Source organism: Rana temporaria, chromosome 5, assembly GCF_905171775.1.
Source record: "Rana temporaria chromosome 5, aRanTem1.1, whole genome shotgun sequence".
Classification (NCBI taxonomy): Eukaryota; Metazoa; Chordata; class Amphibia; order Anura; family Ranidae; genus Rana; species Rana temporaria.
In genome coordinates this window covers 290,592,118-290,610,022 of record NC_053493.1, presented here as the reverse complement: position 1 = coordinate 290,610,022, position 17,905 = coordinate 290,592,118, and the positions used below count along the sequence as shown (strand labels likewise).

General features: G+C 45.2%; 1 protein-coding gene across 1 annotated transcript in view; it reads right to left on the bottom strand.

Annotated features, from left to right (window-relative positions):
- PPP4R1 (protein phosphatase 4 regulatory subunit 1) overlaps positions 1-17,905 on the bottom strand; it is a 113,064-nt gene that overhangs the window by 71,085 nt on the left and 24,074 nt on the right. The window contains 2 exon segments of the mRNA XM_040354584.1: positions 6,505-6,611; positions 15,290-15,425. Of these exon segments, the coding sequence (XP_040210518.1) occupies positions 6,505-6,611; positions 15,290-15,425 (243 nt within the window).

The window sequence follows — 17,905 nt, the reverse complement described above, 5'->3', positions numbered from 1 at the left end:
GATTTCCAGGTGCAATAACATATCCTCCTGATATCCACACCCGGAATTCCCCACGTTTGGCATATCAGATTGAGGACATCTGGATGAAAGGCCCATTTCCCTTGATTCAAGCGTCTCACAAACAGTTTTTCAGTTCACTTCTAGAATGGGGACTGCAGAGATAGCTCAATAGTGCGTTTCTGTCCAAGAGATGATTTGTTTGCTTCCTTGAATACAGGCAGATTCCAGGTGCCCCCTTGATGGTTGATGTAGGCAACGGCTGTAGCTTTGACCTGACTGCAGCCTGATTGGGTGCCCCATCAGAAGGGGGACCCAGTACTGAAGGGCCAACCTGACTGCTCTGAGCTCCAAGATGTTGATGGGAAGCTTAGCTTCTCAAAAAACATGTTTGATATGGTTAAGGGTTGGAACACTTACATTGGTTATGATACCTTTCCAGTGATATGGAAGGAAGAACATGCCCACTGTTGGGGATCTTGGAAGATCACCACCCCAGCCCTATCCCTATACCACCTTGCTTAGCTGGACGGGAGCATTGGCAAACGAAGGAGCCTGCTTGTTCCAGGCTGACAATATTTGTTGGAGAGTTCATTACTGGCATTAATGGAATTGAGCGCACGATACTGCTACCGTGTGATGGCGTCACTTCAATGCATTTCGTTGTAAAGACTCTCTCAAGAGGATGGTTTAACGTTTTATCACTTACACATTTACGTGAGCACAATCAATTCAGATTTGAGTTTAATTTCTTATATCACTGCACTTGTTTCTATACTTTTATGAGAAAACCCAATGAGTGAGGGACCCTGGATGGTGGGACACAGAGAAAGGGCAGAGAACCCTGGTGATTATCCTTATTCTTAAACACTCGATATGGCTTATGACGGTCTATTTTTCTAGTGAGCGTTTAATAAATTCTTTTGAAGTACTACATGAATGATTACATTGAATTTTGCAAGGGAGGTCATCTAGATAGACTGTGACTTGGAGTTCTAAGCAGGGCAAGGAGAGTACTAAGAACTTTGTGAACATGCTAGAAGCAAGGGATAGGTGAAAAGGGCAGTGTTGCTTACACTGGACTGAATATAGTGTCCAGGCTTTACCTGTCAGTGCGCATACCACCACCACCACCCCCCCAATGGGATCTTCAGAGACTTGATTTTAAACTGACTGACCACGACCCTGGACAAGCATGGCACACTGCAGCTAGCTATGTGCAATGCACAAAATGCCAAAATGAGCATGCACACAGGTTACAGTTTCCAAAACATTACAGGATGTTCACACAGCTTGTGGTCTGGGTACAGGGCCAATGTATTACAGAGGTTGTGCCAATCTGGATACAGTGCTTCTATGCTGGCATAAAGAGACAGCGAGTAGTTAAGAATCAGAATATAAAATAAAGACAAATAATAAATTAAACGAAGGTTGCGTTTCTCTGTAAAGGAAATCACTTTCAGGAACTAGCACAAATGAGCTCTAAAGGGAGGTGCAGGGGGTGTGTCCTCTAAACCAGTGTTTCCCAACTCCAGTCCTCAAGGCACACCAACAGGTCATGTTTTCAGGATTTCCCTCAGATGAAACAGCTGTGGTAATTACTAAGGCAGTGAAACTGATCAAATCACCTGTGCAAAATAATGGAAAGCCTGAAAACATAACCTGTTAGGGTGCATTCACACCACGATTTTGTCATCCGTTTTTTACTCACGATTTTAGCTTTAAAATCGTACAAATCTGTATGGCAAAACGGATCCATTCACTGCCATTCATTAATTTAGGTCCCCAAGTGCATCCGATTTGATCCGCATACGATTTAATACGATTTAAAATCGTATCAAAAAACGTGTCTGCCCACGATTTTTGGTCCTGATTTGAAATCGTATTACAATCGTGTCCGTTTTTTTTTTTATATTGTGGTCAATGTAAATCGTACTGAATCGGATGACTGTGCGATAAATGTACCCGATTTTTTATTACTACGGTTGAGGGAACCCGAACGGAGGTCCCCGCAAATTCAATAACCAGACCCTTTAGGTCTGGTATGGATATTCAGGGGAACCCCGCCGTCAATTTAAAACAACAATGACGTGCGGTTCCCGGTAAATATCCATAACCAGACCCTTCAGGTCTGGTATGGATATTCAGGGGAACCCCGCCGTCAATTTAAAACAAAAATGACGTGCGGTTCCCGGTAAATATCCATAACCAGACCCATTATCCGAGCACGTTGACCTGGCCGGCCGCAGAAAAGAGGGGGGGACAGAGTGCGGCCCCCCCTCTCTCCTGAACCGCACCAGGCCACATGCCCTCAACATGGGGAGGATGTCCCCATGTTGATGGGGACAAGGGTCTCATCCCCACAACCCTTGCCCGGTGGTTGTGGAGGTATGCGGGCGGGAGGTTTATCAGAATCTGGAAGACCCCTTTAACAAACGGGACCCCCAGATCCTGACCCCCCCCCTGTGTGAAATGGTAATGGGGTACACTGTACCTCTACCATTTCACGAAGGAAGTAAAAAGTATTGTAAAAAAACACACTGACACAAAAGAATAAAGTCCTTTATTAAAAAAATAAAAAAAAAACTCCAGCGCTGAAAAATCCACTCGTTCCCGGCTTCCAGCGTTGTCCTGATCCTGCGACGGGTGCGGGTGATCTCCCGCGATGAGAAGATCCAGCGTCGGGTGATCTCCGCTCCGGCGATGTGAAGATCCATCCATCCGGCGCAGCAGCATCCCGGACCTCCTCTCACCGCTGGGCACAGCCCAGCGAATGAGCGGCTGAAGCAGTGACATTTCTTATATAGAGGAGGCAGAGCCACCCGTCACGTGACCCCGCCCCCTCTGACGTACCTCTGCTACGTCACTGGGGAAGACCAAGAAGAGGGAAGACCTTTCCTCTTCATGGTCTTCCCCAGTGACGTAGCAGAGGTACGTCAGAGGGGGCAGGGTCACGTGACGGGTGGCTCTGCCTCCTCTATATAAGAAATGTCACCGCTTCAGCCGCTCATTCGCTGGGCTGTGCCCAGCGGTGAGAGGAGGTCCGGGATGCTGCTGCGCCGGATGAATAGATCTTCACATCGCCGGAGCGGAGATCACCCGACGCTGGATCTTCTCATCGCGGGAGATCACCCGCACCCATCGCAGGATCAGGACAACGCTGGAAGCCGAGAACGAGTGGATTTTTCAGCGCTGGATTTATTTTTTATTTTTTTTTAATAAAGGACTTTATTCTTTTGTGTCAGTGTGTTTTTTTACAATACTTTTTACTTCCTTCGTGAAATGGTAGAGGTACAGTGTACCCCATTACCATTTCACACAGGGGGGGGGGTCAGGATCTGGGGGTCCCCTTTGTTAAAGGGGTCTTCCAGATTCTGATAAACCTCCCGCCCGCATACCTCCACAACCACCGGGCAAGGGTTGTGGGGATGAGACCCTTGTCCCCATCAACATGGGGACATCCTCCCCATGTTGAGGGCATGTGGCCTGGTGCGGTTCAGGAGAGAGGGGGGGCCGCACTCTGTCCCCCCCCTCTTTTCTGCGGCCGGCCAGGTCAACGTGCTCGGATAATGGGTCTGGTTATGGATATTTACCGGGAACCGCACGTCATTTTTGTTTTAAATTGACGGCGGGGTTCCCCTGAATATCCATACCAGACCTGAAGGGTCTGGTTATGGATATTTACCGGGAACCGCACGTCATTTTTGTTTTAAATTGCCGGCGGGGTTCCCCTGAATATCCATAACTTCAAAAATCTTCTTTTTCCCAGACATTATTTAAAATCAGGATCCGATTTTTTAGTGACAATTTTGACATACGATTACATACGATTTTGTCACATACGATTCCATCCGATTTAACGGTCCGTTTATCGGATGGTAAAATCGTGGTGTGAACCTAGCCTTAGTGTGCCTTGAGGACTGGATTTGGGAAACACTGCTCTAAACCACCTGAAGGGGGAAAAAACTGTGACCCATGGTGTATGAATATTCTGCCGGTGTCCTGTACGATTAACCGTTTCCCGACCGGCTCACGCATATATACTGTGGTGTAATGGCTCCCCTGGGAGAAATCCTGTATGTGTATATCCTTTCATTTCTTGGCCACCAGAGGTGGGGGATATGTATAGCAAAAAATATATATTTTTTTCAAAATGGTCACTCTTGTTTATAGCTCAAAAAATAAAAACCGCAGGAGGTGATCAAATACCAAGGAGAAAGCTCCATTTGTAGGGAAAAAAGGAAACACATTTTGTTTGGGTACAGCATTGCATGACTGCGCAATTGTTAAAGCGACACAGTGCCAAATTGTAAAAAGTGCTCTGGTCAGAAATTTGCTTTAGTTCTACTATAATGGTATATTTTTCTATCATTTAACTTGGTTTGCATAAAATTACATGACAGAGACAAACAGGATCATCCAAAATCAGAATGTACATATACAAAAGGAAAATAGAAAATGGTCATGGTCACGCAGTACCTGATATTAAGTGAACAGTAAGTGTAGGCAAGTTTAACAACCTTTAGGAATCTTTTTTTTAAATATATAAACCAGGGGTGTCCAAACTTTTTTCAAAGAGGGCTAGATTTGATGAAGTGAACATGCGTGATGGCCGACCATTTTGCCTGACATTCTGTGAACCATTAAAATTCGCTCTAAGTGTGTTCGTTCGAGCACCAACACACTGCCCAACAAGAATTCCCTTGCCTTTGTGGCTGTGTGTGGTGAAGAGATGAGCTCAGGCGTGTTATTTGGATATACCGTATTTATCTGCGTATAACACGCACCTTCACTTTAAAAAAAATCTTACATTTTAAATAAAGATCTGTGAATCAAAATAAGGGTCACTTCCCATTATTACAGCCACACAAGTGCCATAAATGCAGCACCCCCCCTGCCCTGAATGCAGCCTGATTCATTCATTTGCAGCATTGGAGGAGACAGGGAGGGGGCGGGACGAGTGCCGATAGACATACAAAAGAATTTCCTGTTTTAATCGGCGGCCTCTTTAATCGAAAGTCCCGCCTCCTGTGATGATCAGAACATTCGTCCAATGGCAGCACAGGAGACAGGACTTCCTTTTACACAGGACGCTGTGTAAACGGGAAGTACTCCTGTATGCACAGCGCTCATCCCGCCTCCTCCAAGGCAGCCAGCATGTATTTCTGGGATTTGTTGGGGGCCCCAAAAGACATACATATCAACTGACCAGGCGTCCAAAACCGGACTTTGGACATGCCTGATAAAAACTCTAAATTGAGGGGGAAGAGGCTCTATCTTCTTTATATAATTTAGTGGACTCCTTTAGTTGTGTGTGAGCATAACCAGGGATCCTCAGAGCAAAACATTTAAGCATAAGAAAAGGCTATACAATAAGCCACCTATTAAATGTTACTTGCCCTGCAAAAATAGAACATGCAGCATTTTTTTCTGCACTGAATTGTACTGGAACGTGGTAAAATGCATCAAAAAACACCAGAATGCACCAAACACGCACTTAAAAAACACACGTCGTTTTTAAGATGAAGGAAAAAATGGGGGTTAAAAAATGCACCAGAACGCATAAAAGCGTGTCAAAAATGTGCGTGCAGAAAAGCATCCGGAACGCGTTTCTATGGCGTGAAATAGGCCTTAAAGCTGAACTCCAGGCACATTTAAAAACAAAATGGCAATGAATTCAGGCATGTGTTGCTTAAAATGGTTTGTACGGCTTATATCAGGGATCCTCAAACTACGGCCCTCCAGCTGTACACATCCCATCAGGCATTGTAAAACTGACATTCACAGACATGACTAGGCATGATGGGAATTGTAGTTCCTGAACAACTGGAGGGCCATAGTTTGAAGACCCATGGCTTATATGAAACTGTAATGGGCAGCACCAGGTACCAATCAGGGGTTCTGCAGATCTCATGTGATGACAAGGAACATCCTGGACAGAGGAAAGAATTGAGATGAGTTCATCAGACTGCTGCTTCTTACTGTTCAAACACAAGCTCAAGATAAGCAGAGGACTTGGATTTATTAGCAAATACAGCTAGGTACAGTAATGAAAAGTTGGATTACATTGTATCATAAATATATGAACAAACTGTATTTTAATTACCACAAAAAAAACGTATCCCTGCAAATGTAAATCCTCTAGCTTACAGGCAACAGTGTTTTTCCCTCTCAGTGACCACCATGTCTATTACAAAGCTGACTGAAAATATTTAATTTAGATACAAACTAATAGTGGTGCTAAATTAATTTAACTGCTACTATTCCTTGTTTCTACAGCTGTTTGAAATTATGGGCCAAGTCTGAACCTCAATTCAAATAATTTGTACTTGGCAGGAATAATTCTTCCAGTGCCAGATCTCACTGAAAGTCTGGCAAGTCAGTAGTCAGAGGGGTCATTATGCAGGTGGGCACACTTCTGAAGGCACAAGACAATACATGAAATAAAGGAGGCATCACATACCAGTTTATAGCAAAAAAAAATGTTCTCTATGGAGAAATACATACCAGGATCATCTGACAGTTTTGAAACTCTTTCCAACACGGAAATACAGTCCTTCTCGTCATCACTAACTTCTTTTAAGGTGTCTAACAGACTTCGGGCCACCATTTGTCTAAAAAAACAAACAAAAAAAAAACAGGAAATAAGCTGGGTGATGCTTGCAAAGAAACAGGGTGTGGTGCAATTTACTAGAATACATGCGAACATTGATCTTAAAAATTAAATTTGAACAGTATCCTAAAGTAGTATCACACCAAAGGGAACGTGAATTCTTGGCAAACATCACACTGGGTAAGCTGGCTGAAGTAGCATAATTTTGTTCCGACTAAATAAGCAAGTTTGCATTCCAAAAGTGCTGAGTTTTCACGGCAATGAACCAGCATTCTAATGGCAACAAGAACATTTCCCCTTATGCAACTACAATATCAATTTTGAGAAAAGGCTCTGAACACGCATACCCATTTATCAGAGACAGAGCATGACACCCATTACCAATAATGTTCAGTCAAGGTCATTCTGTAAAGGCCAACCACTTCTACATTAGTCTAAGATTATTTTTTAAAGCCATTTCCCAAATTAAAATTCACTTAGTTCAGGTCATAAAAATATACAAATAAAAACAGGATACAGTGGAACAGTTTATTCAAAAACATAAAAATATAAGCAAAACACAGCTACTATCATTTGTATTACTTGCCCCTGTTTCTTCAGATTAGGCGACCTGTCAGAATTTGGAATGGAAGAGATGTTCCGGCACCCTGCACTCGGCCGCAGTAAGGATAAAGTGAGAAGGCAGCAAGCGGACATATTTGTACACCCAGAGTCTTGCATTTCACAGTTGGGCCCCTTTCACAGTGAGGCAGGAGTTGCGCTGACTGTATAGCATCGCTATTTTTAGAGGCGCTATACCATCAGAATTGCCGCGGAATCGTGGCGGTATTCGGCTGCTAGCGGTGCGGTTTTAACCCCCACGAGTGGCCAAAAAAAGTCAATACTACAGGGCAGGAGTTTTTCAGGCGGTATTTAGGCACTATTTTTAGCGCTAAACCACCTGAAAAACTCCTCAGTGTGAAAGGGGTCTTATTTTTTACCAGTAAGCTGAGCTTACATAGAGAAACACAGTATTTAAAAATCCTTGACACCGTTTTGATGTTGAATTTTAAAAGCAGTGGCAAACCTGCTGATCTCACACGTTTGCTAATCTGACAGAACACTTCTGCTTTTACAATGCAATATCAAAACAGTCAGATGGATTGCTAAATACTGTATTTCACTATATAAGCTCAGTTTACTGGTTAAAAAAAAGAAAATTAGCCCTTTGAAATACAAAAAAGAAAATCGCTACTGTAAATATTACTTTCACTGTCCCACAGTAAAAAAAAATGAACCCCTTACAGTAGAGATTATTTGCTCTTTTTGTACTTCTTTTCGTTTTTTTAAGCCCCATTATGTTACTAAACATCTCAGGCCGGGGTCACACCTCTGATTTTTGGTGCTTTTTGCAGAAACACACTACAGTTCATTTACATGTTTTCCTATGGGACACGTTCACATCCATGATTTTTTTTTTTGGTGCTGCGTATTTGGAAAGGGCAAGGACTTTTTTTTTTACGCAAAACGGTGCCATTTTGGTTTTTTTGGTCCAATATACTTCAATGGAGAAGCTGCAGAAAAGCATGTAATGTGTTTTTGCGGCAATTTGTGTTTTGTAATCTGCCCAACAAGAAATTGGCCCAAAAATTAAAAAATAGGATTTTTATAACAGCTTACCTGTAAAATCATTTTCTTGGAGTACATCACGGGACACAGAGAAGCATAGTAATTACTATGTGGGTTATAGAGAGTACCTTCAGGTGTGGACACTGGCACGCCCTTAAGGCAAGAAGTTCCCTCCCCTATATAACCCCTCCCATATCGGGAGTACCTCAGTTTTGTAGCAAGCAATAAGTGTCCCAAATACCCCAAAAAAGAGGGGCGGGTGCTCTGTGTCCCGCGATGTACTCCAAGAAAGGGATTTTACAGGTAAGCTGTTATAAAAATCCTATTTTCTTTATCGTACATCACGGGACACAGAGAAGCATAGTAATTACTATGTGGGACGTCCTAAAGCAATGCTATGAGGGGAGGGAGACCCCAAGAAATAAGCCGGGCGCCATCAGACATGAGGAATCAAACTGCAGCCTGCAGCACACTGCGCCCAAAGGCGCTCTCCTCATTCTTTCTTATGTCCAATTGATAAAATTTAGTGAAAGTATGGACAGACGACCATGTCGCGGCCTTGCAGACTTGAGCCATGGAGGCTTGATGATGCACTGCCCAGGAAGTACCCACCGCTCTAGTGGAATGTGCTTTAACCTTAAACGGGGGAACCTTTCCCCTCAAGCCATAGGCTTGAGTAATGACCTGCCGAATCCATTTGGAGATAGTGGACTTCGACGCTGCCTGCCCACATCTGGGACCTTCTGGCAGGATAAACAATGTATCAGTTTTCCGGACCTGAGCAGTAGCCTTAAGATAGATCTTAACTGCTCCTAATACGTCTAGCGTATGCAAAGACCTCTCCCTAGCAGAACTAGGTTCTGAGAAAAAAGACGGGAGAACAAGATCCTGATTCAAATGAAATTTTGAAACAACTTTAGGTAGGAAAGCCGGGTGGGGCCGTAGGACCACTCTATCCTTATGGAATATAAGGTACGGTTCCTTACAAGATAAGGCTGCCAACTCCGAAACCCTCCTAGCGGAGGTTATGGCTACCAAAAATATCACCTTCCTGGTCAGAAGGACCAAAGGAATATGAGCCAAGGGCTCAAACGGTTGTTTCTGTAAGACAGAAAGGACCAGATTCAAATCCCATGGACACAAGGGAATCTTGACTGGTGGACTAAGCCGGATCACACCTTGCAAAAAGGTTTTGATCAGGGAATGTGTAGCTAGTGGCCTTTGGAAAAAAATCAATAAGGCCGAGATCTGGCCCTTAATGGTGCTTAGGGCCAACTTCATGTCTGCCCCGAACTGCAGAAACTCCAAAATTCTGCCAATGAGATACCTCCGGGGATGCCAACCCCTGGTCTCGCACCAGGCCACATAAGATTTCCAAACTCGGTAATAGATAAGTCTGGATGCCGGTTTTCTGGCATTAATCAAAGTAGATGCCACCGCATTAGAGAGACCCCTTTTCTTTAAGATATGGGACTCAATAGCCAAACCGTCAAATTGAGAGACGGTAAGGAAGGATGGAATATTGGCCCCTGGGACAATATGTCCGGCCGAAGCGGAAGGGACCACGGTTGCCCCACGGACATCCTTACAATGTCCGCGAACCAGGCCCTTCTGGGCCACGCTGGAGCCACCAGAATCACTGGTCTTCCTTCCGACTTTACCCTGCGAAGAAGACGGGGTAATAATTGCAGCGGAGGAAACGCATACATTAGGGAGAACTGGTCCCATGGGAACACCAGTGCATCCGTGCCGTAAGCAAGTGGATCCCTTGTCCGGGACAGAAAGTTGCCCACCCTTGCATTGAACCTTGATGCAAAGAGATCGACATCTGGTGTTCCCCACCTCTGACAAATGCTCTGGAAGATGTCGGGGTGAAGAGTCCATTCCCCCGGAAGCACCTGTTGGCGGCTTAGGTAGTCTGCTCGCCAATTGTCTATTCCTGGAATGAACACTGCAGATATGCATGGGACATATTTCTCTGCCCAGGTCAGGATTCGATTCACCTCTCTTTGGGCTGCACGACTTCTTGTGCCCCCCTGGTGATTTATGTATGCCACGGCAGTGACATTGTCTGATTGAACCCTGACCGGAAGACCCTTCAACCTGTCTGACCAAGCTGACAGGGCTAGATAGACTGCTCGAATTTCCAGCAGATTTATGGGTAGAGACCTCGGAGGCTGACCATTTCCCCTGGAGAGACAAACCTCCCAGGACTGCACCCCAGCCTAGCAGACTGGCGTCCGTGGTCACAACCTGCCATGTCACGGGAACAAAGGACTTCCCCTTTAGCAGGTTCCGGGAACCAGCCACCAACAAAGGCTCTGCCGGACTGACCGGGAGAGAGACATAGGGAGATCCAAGGCTTGAACCGTTTTGTTCCAAGCGGACAGAATGGCATGTTGAAGCTCCCTTGAGTGGAACTGCGCAAATGGAACGGCCTCGAACGAGGCTACCATCTTTCCCAGTAACCTCATACAGAGGCGAATGGGAGGCTGACGCTTTGCTTTGACTAGTTGAATTAGTTCTCTTAAAGCCTCGTACTTCCTTTGGGGCAGGAAGACCCTTTTTCGCTTTGTGTCTATGAGTAGACCCAAATATTCGAGCCTTTACACAGGCATTAAGGCTGACTTGTCCAGGTTGAGAACCCAACCCATGGATTCCAGAAATTTTACGGTTCTGTGTACCGCTGAGTTTAGATCGGCCACTGACCGGTCTACCACCAATAGGTCATCTAGATAGGCTACTATGGATATGCCTTGAGACCTTAGATAGGCTAAAAGTGGAGCCAATACTTTCGTGAAAACACGAGGAGCGGTGGCCAGACCAAAAGGTAAGGCCACGAATTGGAAGTGGCGCTGATTTACCGCGAAGCGAAGCAGCTTCTGATGGTCGAGAAAGATAGGAACGTGCAAGTATGCGTCCTTTATATCGATGAACGCTAGTAGTTCCCCTCCTTGCAGGGAGGCCACCACTGACCTGATCGATTCTATCCGGAATGATTGGACCTTTAGGAACTTGTTTAAGGCCCTGAGGTCCAGGATGGGTTTTACATCCCCGTTTGGTTTGGGGACTTTGAAGAGATTGGAATAAAACCCCAAACCTTGTTCTTCCACTGGCAGTTCTCCGATTACCCCTTGGGATAACAGATGATCTAAGGCCAATGCTAAGGACCTTCTTTTGCCGAGGTCCTTAGGTTAAGAAGCGCGGTGGAGGAAATTCGCTCAACTCCAGCTTGTAGCCCCCGGAGACCGTAGAGAGGACCCACCTGTCTTGGATCCTGTCTAGCCAAGCCTCCGCAAACAGCTGAAGCCTTCCCCCCACCCGGCTGAGTGGGGGAGAACCTTCATAATGCTGACTTAGATGCTGGCTTGGCCTGTGGCTTACGGTTCCAAAGCTTTTTGGAAGCCTGAGGCTGGCCCTGTGGCTTCCCACCTGCATTGAATCGTCCAGGAGGCCGTCGGAACTGCCTGGTACCGGAAGTACTAGGGATAGGAGAGGAGGATCTCTTAAAGGAGGGGGAACCCCTAAACCTTTTCTTTACTGGCAACAGTGTACTTTTGCCACGGGAAATTTTCTGAATATAAGCATCCAGATCTTCCCCAAACAAACGCTCTCCATGAAAGGGAAACCCCGCCAGTAATTTTTTACACGGGGCTTCAGCAGACCAGTTCTTCAGCCAGAGTAACCTGCGCATATCAACTAGCGAGAGAGTGAGACGTGAGGACTGCTGAATGGAGTCCTTAATAGCATCTATGGCAAAACATAATGCTCTGGGAAACTCAGCCACATTCTGGGCCTGTTGTGCCGGCAATTCCTTTAAGACCCCCCTAAACTGGTCTTTCAAGGCCTGGAAAATCCCAATAGCCGCAATTGCAGGCTGGGTTATTCCTCTCGCCAAAGCAAAAGAGGTTTTTAATAAAGTCTCTAATCTCTTGTCTGTCGGATCTTTGAATACCAGAACGTTGTCTACTGGACAGGTCAAAGATTTGTTTACGCAGGACACAGCTGCGTCAACCTTGGGGATGCCCCATTTTTTAGTGAATTGTTCCTCCATGGGGTATAAAACCGAAAACTTCTTAGGAGGAAGAAAATCCTTGTAGATAAGCCCTTCCAGCAGGGGGTGAACCGGGAAGGAATAATTAGCTTGAGGAGCTTTTAAGGAGCCTAAAGATGAGACTGCACTTGAAGATGGCTCTGAAAGTGGCAACTTGAAGGCCGAACGGACCATCTCAGTGAGGGACTGGACCAACAATTTTTCGGATTGTGACGCCGAAAAGGGTTCTCCCAAAGTGGAATCCTCAAAGTCCACTACTTCCAGCTGACCTTCTGCCAGATCTCCAGAGGGTAAATCAACCTCTTCTGAGGATGCATGCCCCAAATCGAGGGACTCCTCAGAGGGAGAGGGGGACCTTGTGCGTTTTTCCCTTGAGAGAGAGGATGCAATCAAGGTCGCTAATCTCTGCTTCAGACCCCCCATAGCTGAGGCCAGAGCCTCCTGTGTCACAAAAACTGGAGCAGGTGGGACAAGGGCAGAACAGGCATCTGACAGCCCTGATGGTTCACCCTGGGCCTCCTTCAATTTATCAGGAGAGGAAGCAGCCGCAGGAGCATGCCGAGATCCTCTGAGCCAGATGGCGATCCCTTTGCTTTTTTGCTTCTAGTCCCTGAGCCTTTAGCCATGATAAAGCTGAGGTACTCACAATAGTTGCAACTACTTGCGAACCTATAGACCAGCACTGACACTGCTATTTGATGGTTGGCAAGGTGCAGAGCCCACTATGCGCCTTAAGCAGATGTCACTGCCCACCACCAGTACCAAATACTGAAAGTATGTGCACAAGATCACTGTGTCCACCGGAACCAGTTAGGTGGACTGGAGCATATAAGGATTAGGTGTAAATCACCTGACCTGCTCTGTCCTGTAATCTCAAGTCTCATAGAGAACAGCTGAGATAGACCCCCTGCGCGCATGCGCGCGCTGCTGTTAGGCGTGTACCACGAGGCTACGCGTGCACACGTAGCCGCACGCGCGCACATGTCGTCTCACGGATCACGCCGCGCACATTCGTGCGCACCGAAGCAGCGTACAAAAAAGTTCATTTGCGCGCGTGCGCCCAAGACACATCAATGTCGCGCGCGCATGACGCTACACGCTCATGCATGAGGATGGAACACCGCAGCTCCATGTGAGGACCAGGTAAGCCAAGTGAAGCCAAACATTTTGAACAACTTTTTCCACTTTTAACCTGCACAGGAGGGGCTAACTACCTGACTAGAGATACCCCTCCTCCCCACAACACACAGGACCATATAGGAGAAGCACAGACAGATAGCTTTAGGCAAACATAATGGCTCAAATAAAGGAAGGTTACTCCTAGGACCAAGTCCTGAAGCACCTTCACTTACCTGATCCAACGCTGCAGGACTCTGCATAAACAGACAGTCCAATCTTCACCCATCACGGAGAGCAGCGTCTATAGACCTTCAGGGACCGGGGTCCATGGACAGGAACACCACACCCCTGGACCCATATCGCACCCTGTCAGTAGACTTTTGGTATTAGGAAATTGACCAAAGTACTGAATAACCAGGATCCAGCTCTCAAAGAGAAGCATTACAGGCCAAACCCCGTTCTTCTTAACCGGGGCCCAGGTACCGTCCACTTTGGCTCAGAAGCACTTTGGACGGATCCGGATTTCATGGAGGCTTTTTACATCCAATATGGATCCCTCCAGTGGAGCTCCTTGGAGCACATGTTCACTCGTGACCAACACCTTAGACACTGGCAAAAAAACTGAGGTACTCCCGGTATGGGAGGGGTTATATAGGGGAGGGAACTTCTTGCCTTAAGGGCGTGCCAGTGTCCACACCTAAAGGTACTCTCTATAACCCACATAGTAATTACTATGCTTCTCTGTGTCCCGTGATGTACGATAAAGAAAAAGCTATTTTTTTTAAGGCTATTATCCGATTAATCGAAACAATCGGCCAACTAATCGATTATGAAAATAATCGTTCGTTGCAGCCCTAGCTGAAAATGTAATTTGTATAAGAAATTGAGAAGAATTTCAAGTCTTCCAGGGCACTCATGAAGGCGTTTACCCACTTGAAGACAGGAGTCCTGTGCGTGTTGGGCTTCATTTCAGGGCAGAATACAGGCAAAAATCCCTGAAACAGAGAACAGGGATGCACTGAACCCCCTGCTGCGAGCCGCATCCGTCTTGGATGTGAACCCAGCCTGAAGCTCCAGTAAATTGGAAGTGATGTCACTTTTCAGGTTTCTAAATCCAAAACCTGATCAAACCGAAGCCCCCACCCACTGCTTATGATAAAGATAGAGCGGCTGCTTAGCCACATCGATTGTTATCACAAGAAAGCCGACCGTCGGCTCTAAAAACAGTTCCCGGTGCGATCAGCCCAGTAAAACCAGAATGACATACAGGTACGTGATTTTGCAGCAAGTGGTTAAAAGATGGGCTCAACTTTAGTAACTTGTTAAACCCACCCCCCCCCCCTCACCTCGTAACAACGGGTGGGGGTTTCCCTTTCTCCCACAGCCACATTTTAAAATTGGTGCAGCTGTGTGGGGCTCCAATCACACAGCTACAGCATTCATTCACAGAGATCTGTGAATACAATGAACTACAAGTCCTGTCTTCCACTGTGGCAAATGACTTGTAGCTTCCAATGGACTGTGAGGGGGCTGATGAGGACCCTCATAGTCCATTCACTCATCCTGCAGCGCTGAAACTGACAGCCTTTATGGTTGGCACAGGTACAAAGCTGTAGGAAAAGAAAGCAGGAACCTCATATTGCATCCGTGATCCACTGATCATGGTTGCAATGCTCTGTAGACTCCTGACGGGGGGAAGAAAAGCAACCTTTTTAATCTCCAAAAATATGCGCATGTATAAATTTTTTCAAAAAGGAGAACATAAATTCTTAAACTGGTAATGTGAATGAACGTTTAAAAAGAAGACTAAGAACTTTAAAAAACAGACAAAATGTCAACAGAAATTTCAGGACAGAAAATCAGCAATTACAAGCAAGGTAATGGATTTGTGAACATACCTGTTAAATATATTTTCACTTGCAGCGTACTTGTCCAACCTTCCAAGCGGGGTTAACATTTCATCTTGTGAGACAAAGTCGAGGGCTGAAGGTATAATAATCACATCAGACTCTGAGCTGTAGTCATCCACACCAACTATCAGAAACATCAGAAACATAGCTTGAAAATTCAGTTACAATACACTAGCAAAAAATAAAAAGGGTGCAATTCTGCTCAAAAAATGTATTACTGTGGACTGATCCCCAGCTGTGTCAGAAAGACCTGGAGAGGCAACACATTAGTGACTACTATGACTGAACACACACTTGTCCAGAATCAGACCGCACCATTCTGCAACAAAAGCATTACCTTAAATAGGCTTAATTATTTTATTTTTTTCCTCCTCCTTTAAATAAAAAAAAAAATCATCATACTTTGGGCAAATGTCAATTTAAAGCCAAAAATAAAAAAATCCACCCTTGCAGTTGGGAGTTCATTGCTCATTTAGTCCAGGGGCAGAGTATTAAAGAATACTTACCTTATTCCTCAAGAGGCTTTCTCCACACCAGGGAGAAAGCCTTGCATTACTGCGTGTAATTAAAGACAGAACAGGAAGTGAGGATTTCTCAGAAGAAATAAGGACATTTAAAAGCAAAATGGAAGGAGGAGGTAAGTGAAGGAGGATTGCACTAAGGTAAAGGAAGCTATTTAGGGAAGACAAAAAATTCCTTTACAACCCCTTTAATACGGGTGCGTTCTTGCTGTGTTTTCTGTCCAAAAATGCAGCAAGCAGGATTTTTAACACCACAAAAAGAAGCACAACAGCCCAGTGTAAAAAAAGACATAGAATTAAGGGATACAATTTTCTTGGCCATTTCTTGCACTAAAAAAAATAAAAATAATAAAAAATAAAATAAATACCAAAAATGTGCGACTATAAAATATATATTCATGATATTAATTAAAAAGTCAAATATAATAATACCACTATATATAAAAAAATATTTTTTAAAAACTCATTTGCGGTTTTTGGCCAAGTGCATCCTGCATTTTTTAGTACCACAAATTTCCATTCGGTACACCTCTAGATTTTATGGTAAACTTCCACGAACTAGAAAAATATTAACATTTTCTTTTTAAACAAGTGGAACTAAACCCACCAATTTAACAGTTAAAAAAAAAAAAAAAAAATTGCTGGTGTTCCATCAGATTACCCCTACCCATCAGATTGTGTAATGGAAGTGACGTTCTGACCAAGAAATACTTACTGCGCATGCACTATGCATTCTAAAGGTGATACTCGTTCCAAACACTTCATAATCTGACGGGTAGTGGTAATCTGATAAAACACCAATGCCACTTCTTAAATTTCAGAGTAATTTTTGCAAAAATTTGAGCCTAAATATGGTATACTCTCACATCTGTGATACAGCTTGGATGTTCAATTTTGACCAACATGGCCTCCGCCACCTTCCTACTGATGGCGACCAGCTTCTTTCAAAATGTATCAAAACAGCATCACAGATGTCAATACACTATATTTTATATACGCTCATTTTATTGCTAAAATTACTCTGAAAAGCAAGACATAGCTGGGTGTAGTAAGATGTCTGCATATCAGATTACCTCTACCCATCAGAACATGAAGTGTTTGGAACACAAAGCACCTTGGAATGCATAGCGCATGCATGCACAATAATCTGATAGAACACCCTGGTTAGCAGTAATCTGATAAAACACCGGGAATGTAACTATAATGCCCTGTACACACGATCGGTTCGTCTGATGAAAACAATACCGATAGATTTTTTCATCAGACATCCGATGAAACCGACTTTCATCAGTCTTGCCTACACACCATCGGTTAAAAATCAGATCGCGGGGGGCGTGGCCAGGCAGCGGATGTAGCCGGACGTGTCTGAAGTGAGCTCCGCCGAAAATCCTTCTATTCATCCTGCGGAAGAAATTTATACTCACCCACAGTCACACCGGAGGATTCCTTGTTGCTCGGGGAACACGTACATACCTTTCCCGGTGTCCTGGTCCCGCGATGTCGTCCGGCAAACGGCAGCTGGTGAACAAGCCAGCAGAGCTCATGGTCCAAAATGGCGCGTATGCAGGCCGCACAGCGAGGGAGAAACACCGCGAGGCAGCTGAAAAACTGTTCTCCAAGCCACTGTTGAAAGAACCTACGGCCTCCTCCAGCACTCCGGAGGACTCACCGAGCGGAGGATCCGAGGCGGATGACACAGTGCCCCTGGAGGACTCGGTACAGGCCGGACTACTATGGGACACAGTGAGTACTCCAGAGCAGGCTTCAGATAAGACACAGGGCCCGGGGAGTCCTACCATAGAGGGAGAACCCACGCTGAGAGATATATTCACTGCAGTCACTTCATGTAATGTATCCCTGGCAGTACTGACCACGGAAGTAAAAGGGATGAAGTCAGAAATCTCATTTCTCAGACAGGATGCCCAAAAAATGAGAGAAAGAACCTCAGCATTAGAGGAAAGAGTGAGCACCATTGAAGATGACATGGGGCCTATGCAGAGGGACCTGACCTACAATAACCATTTAATAGACCAACACTCTTCTCGTTTGGAGGAATTAGAGAACAGGATGAGAAGAAATAACG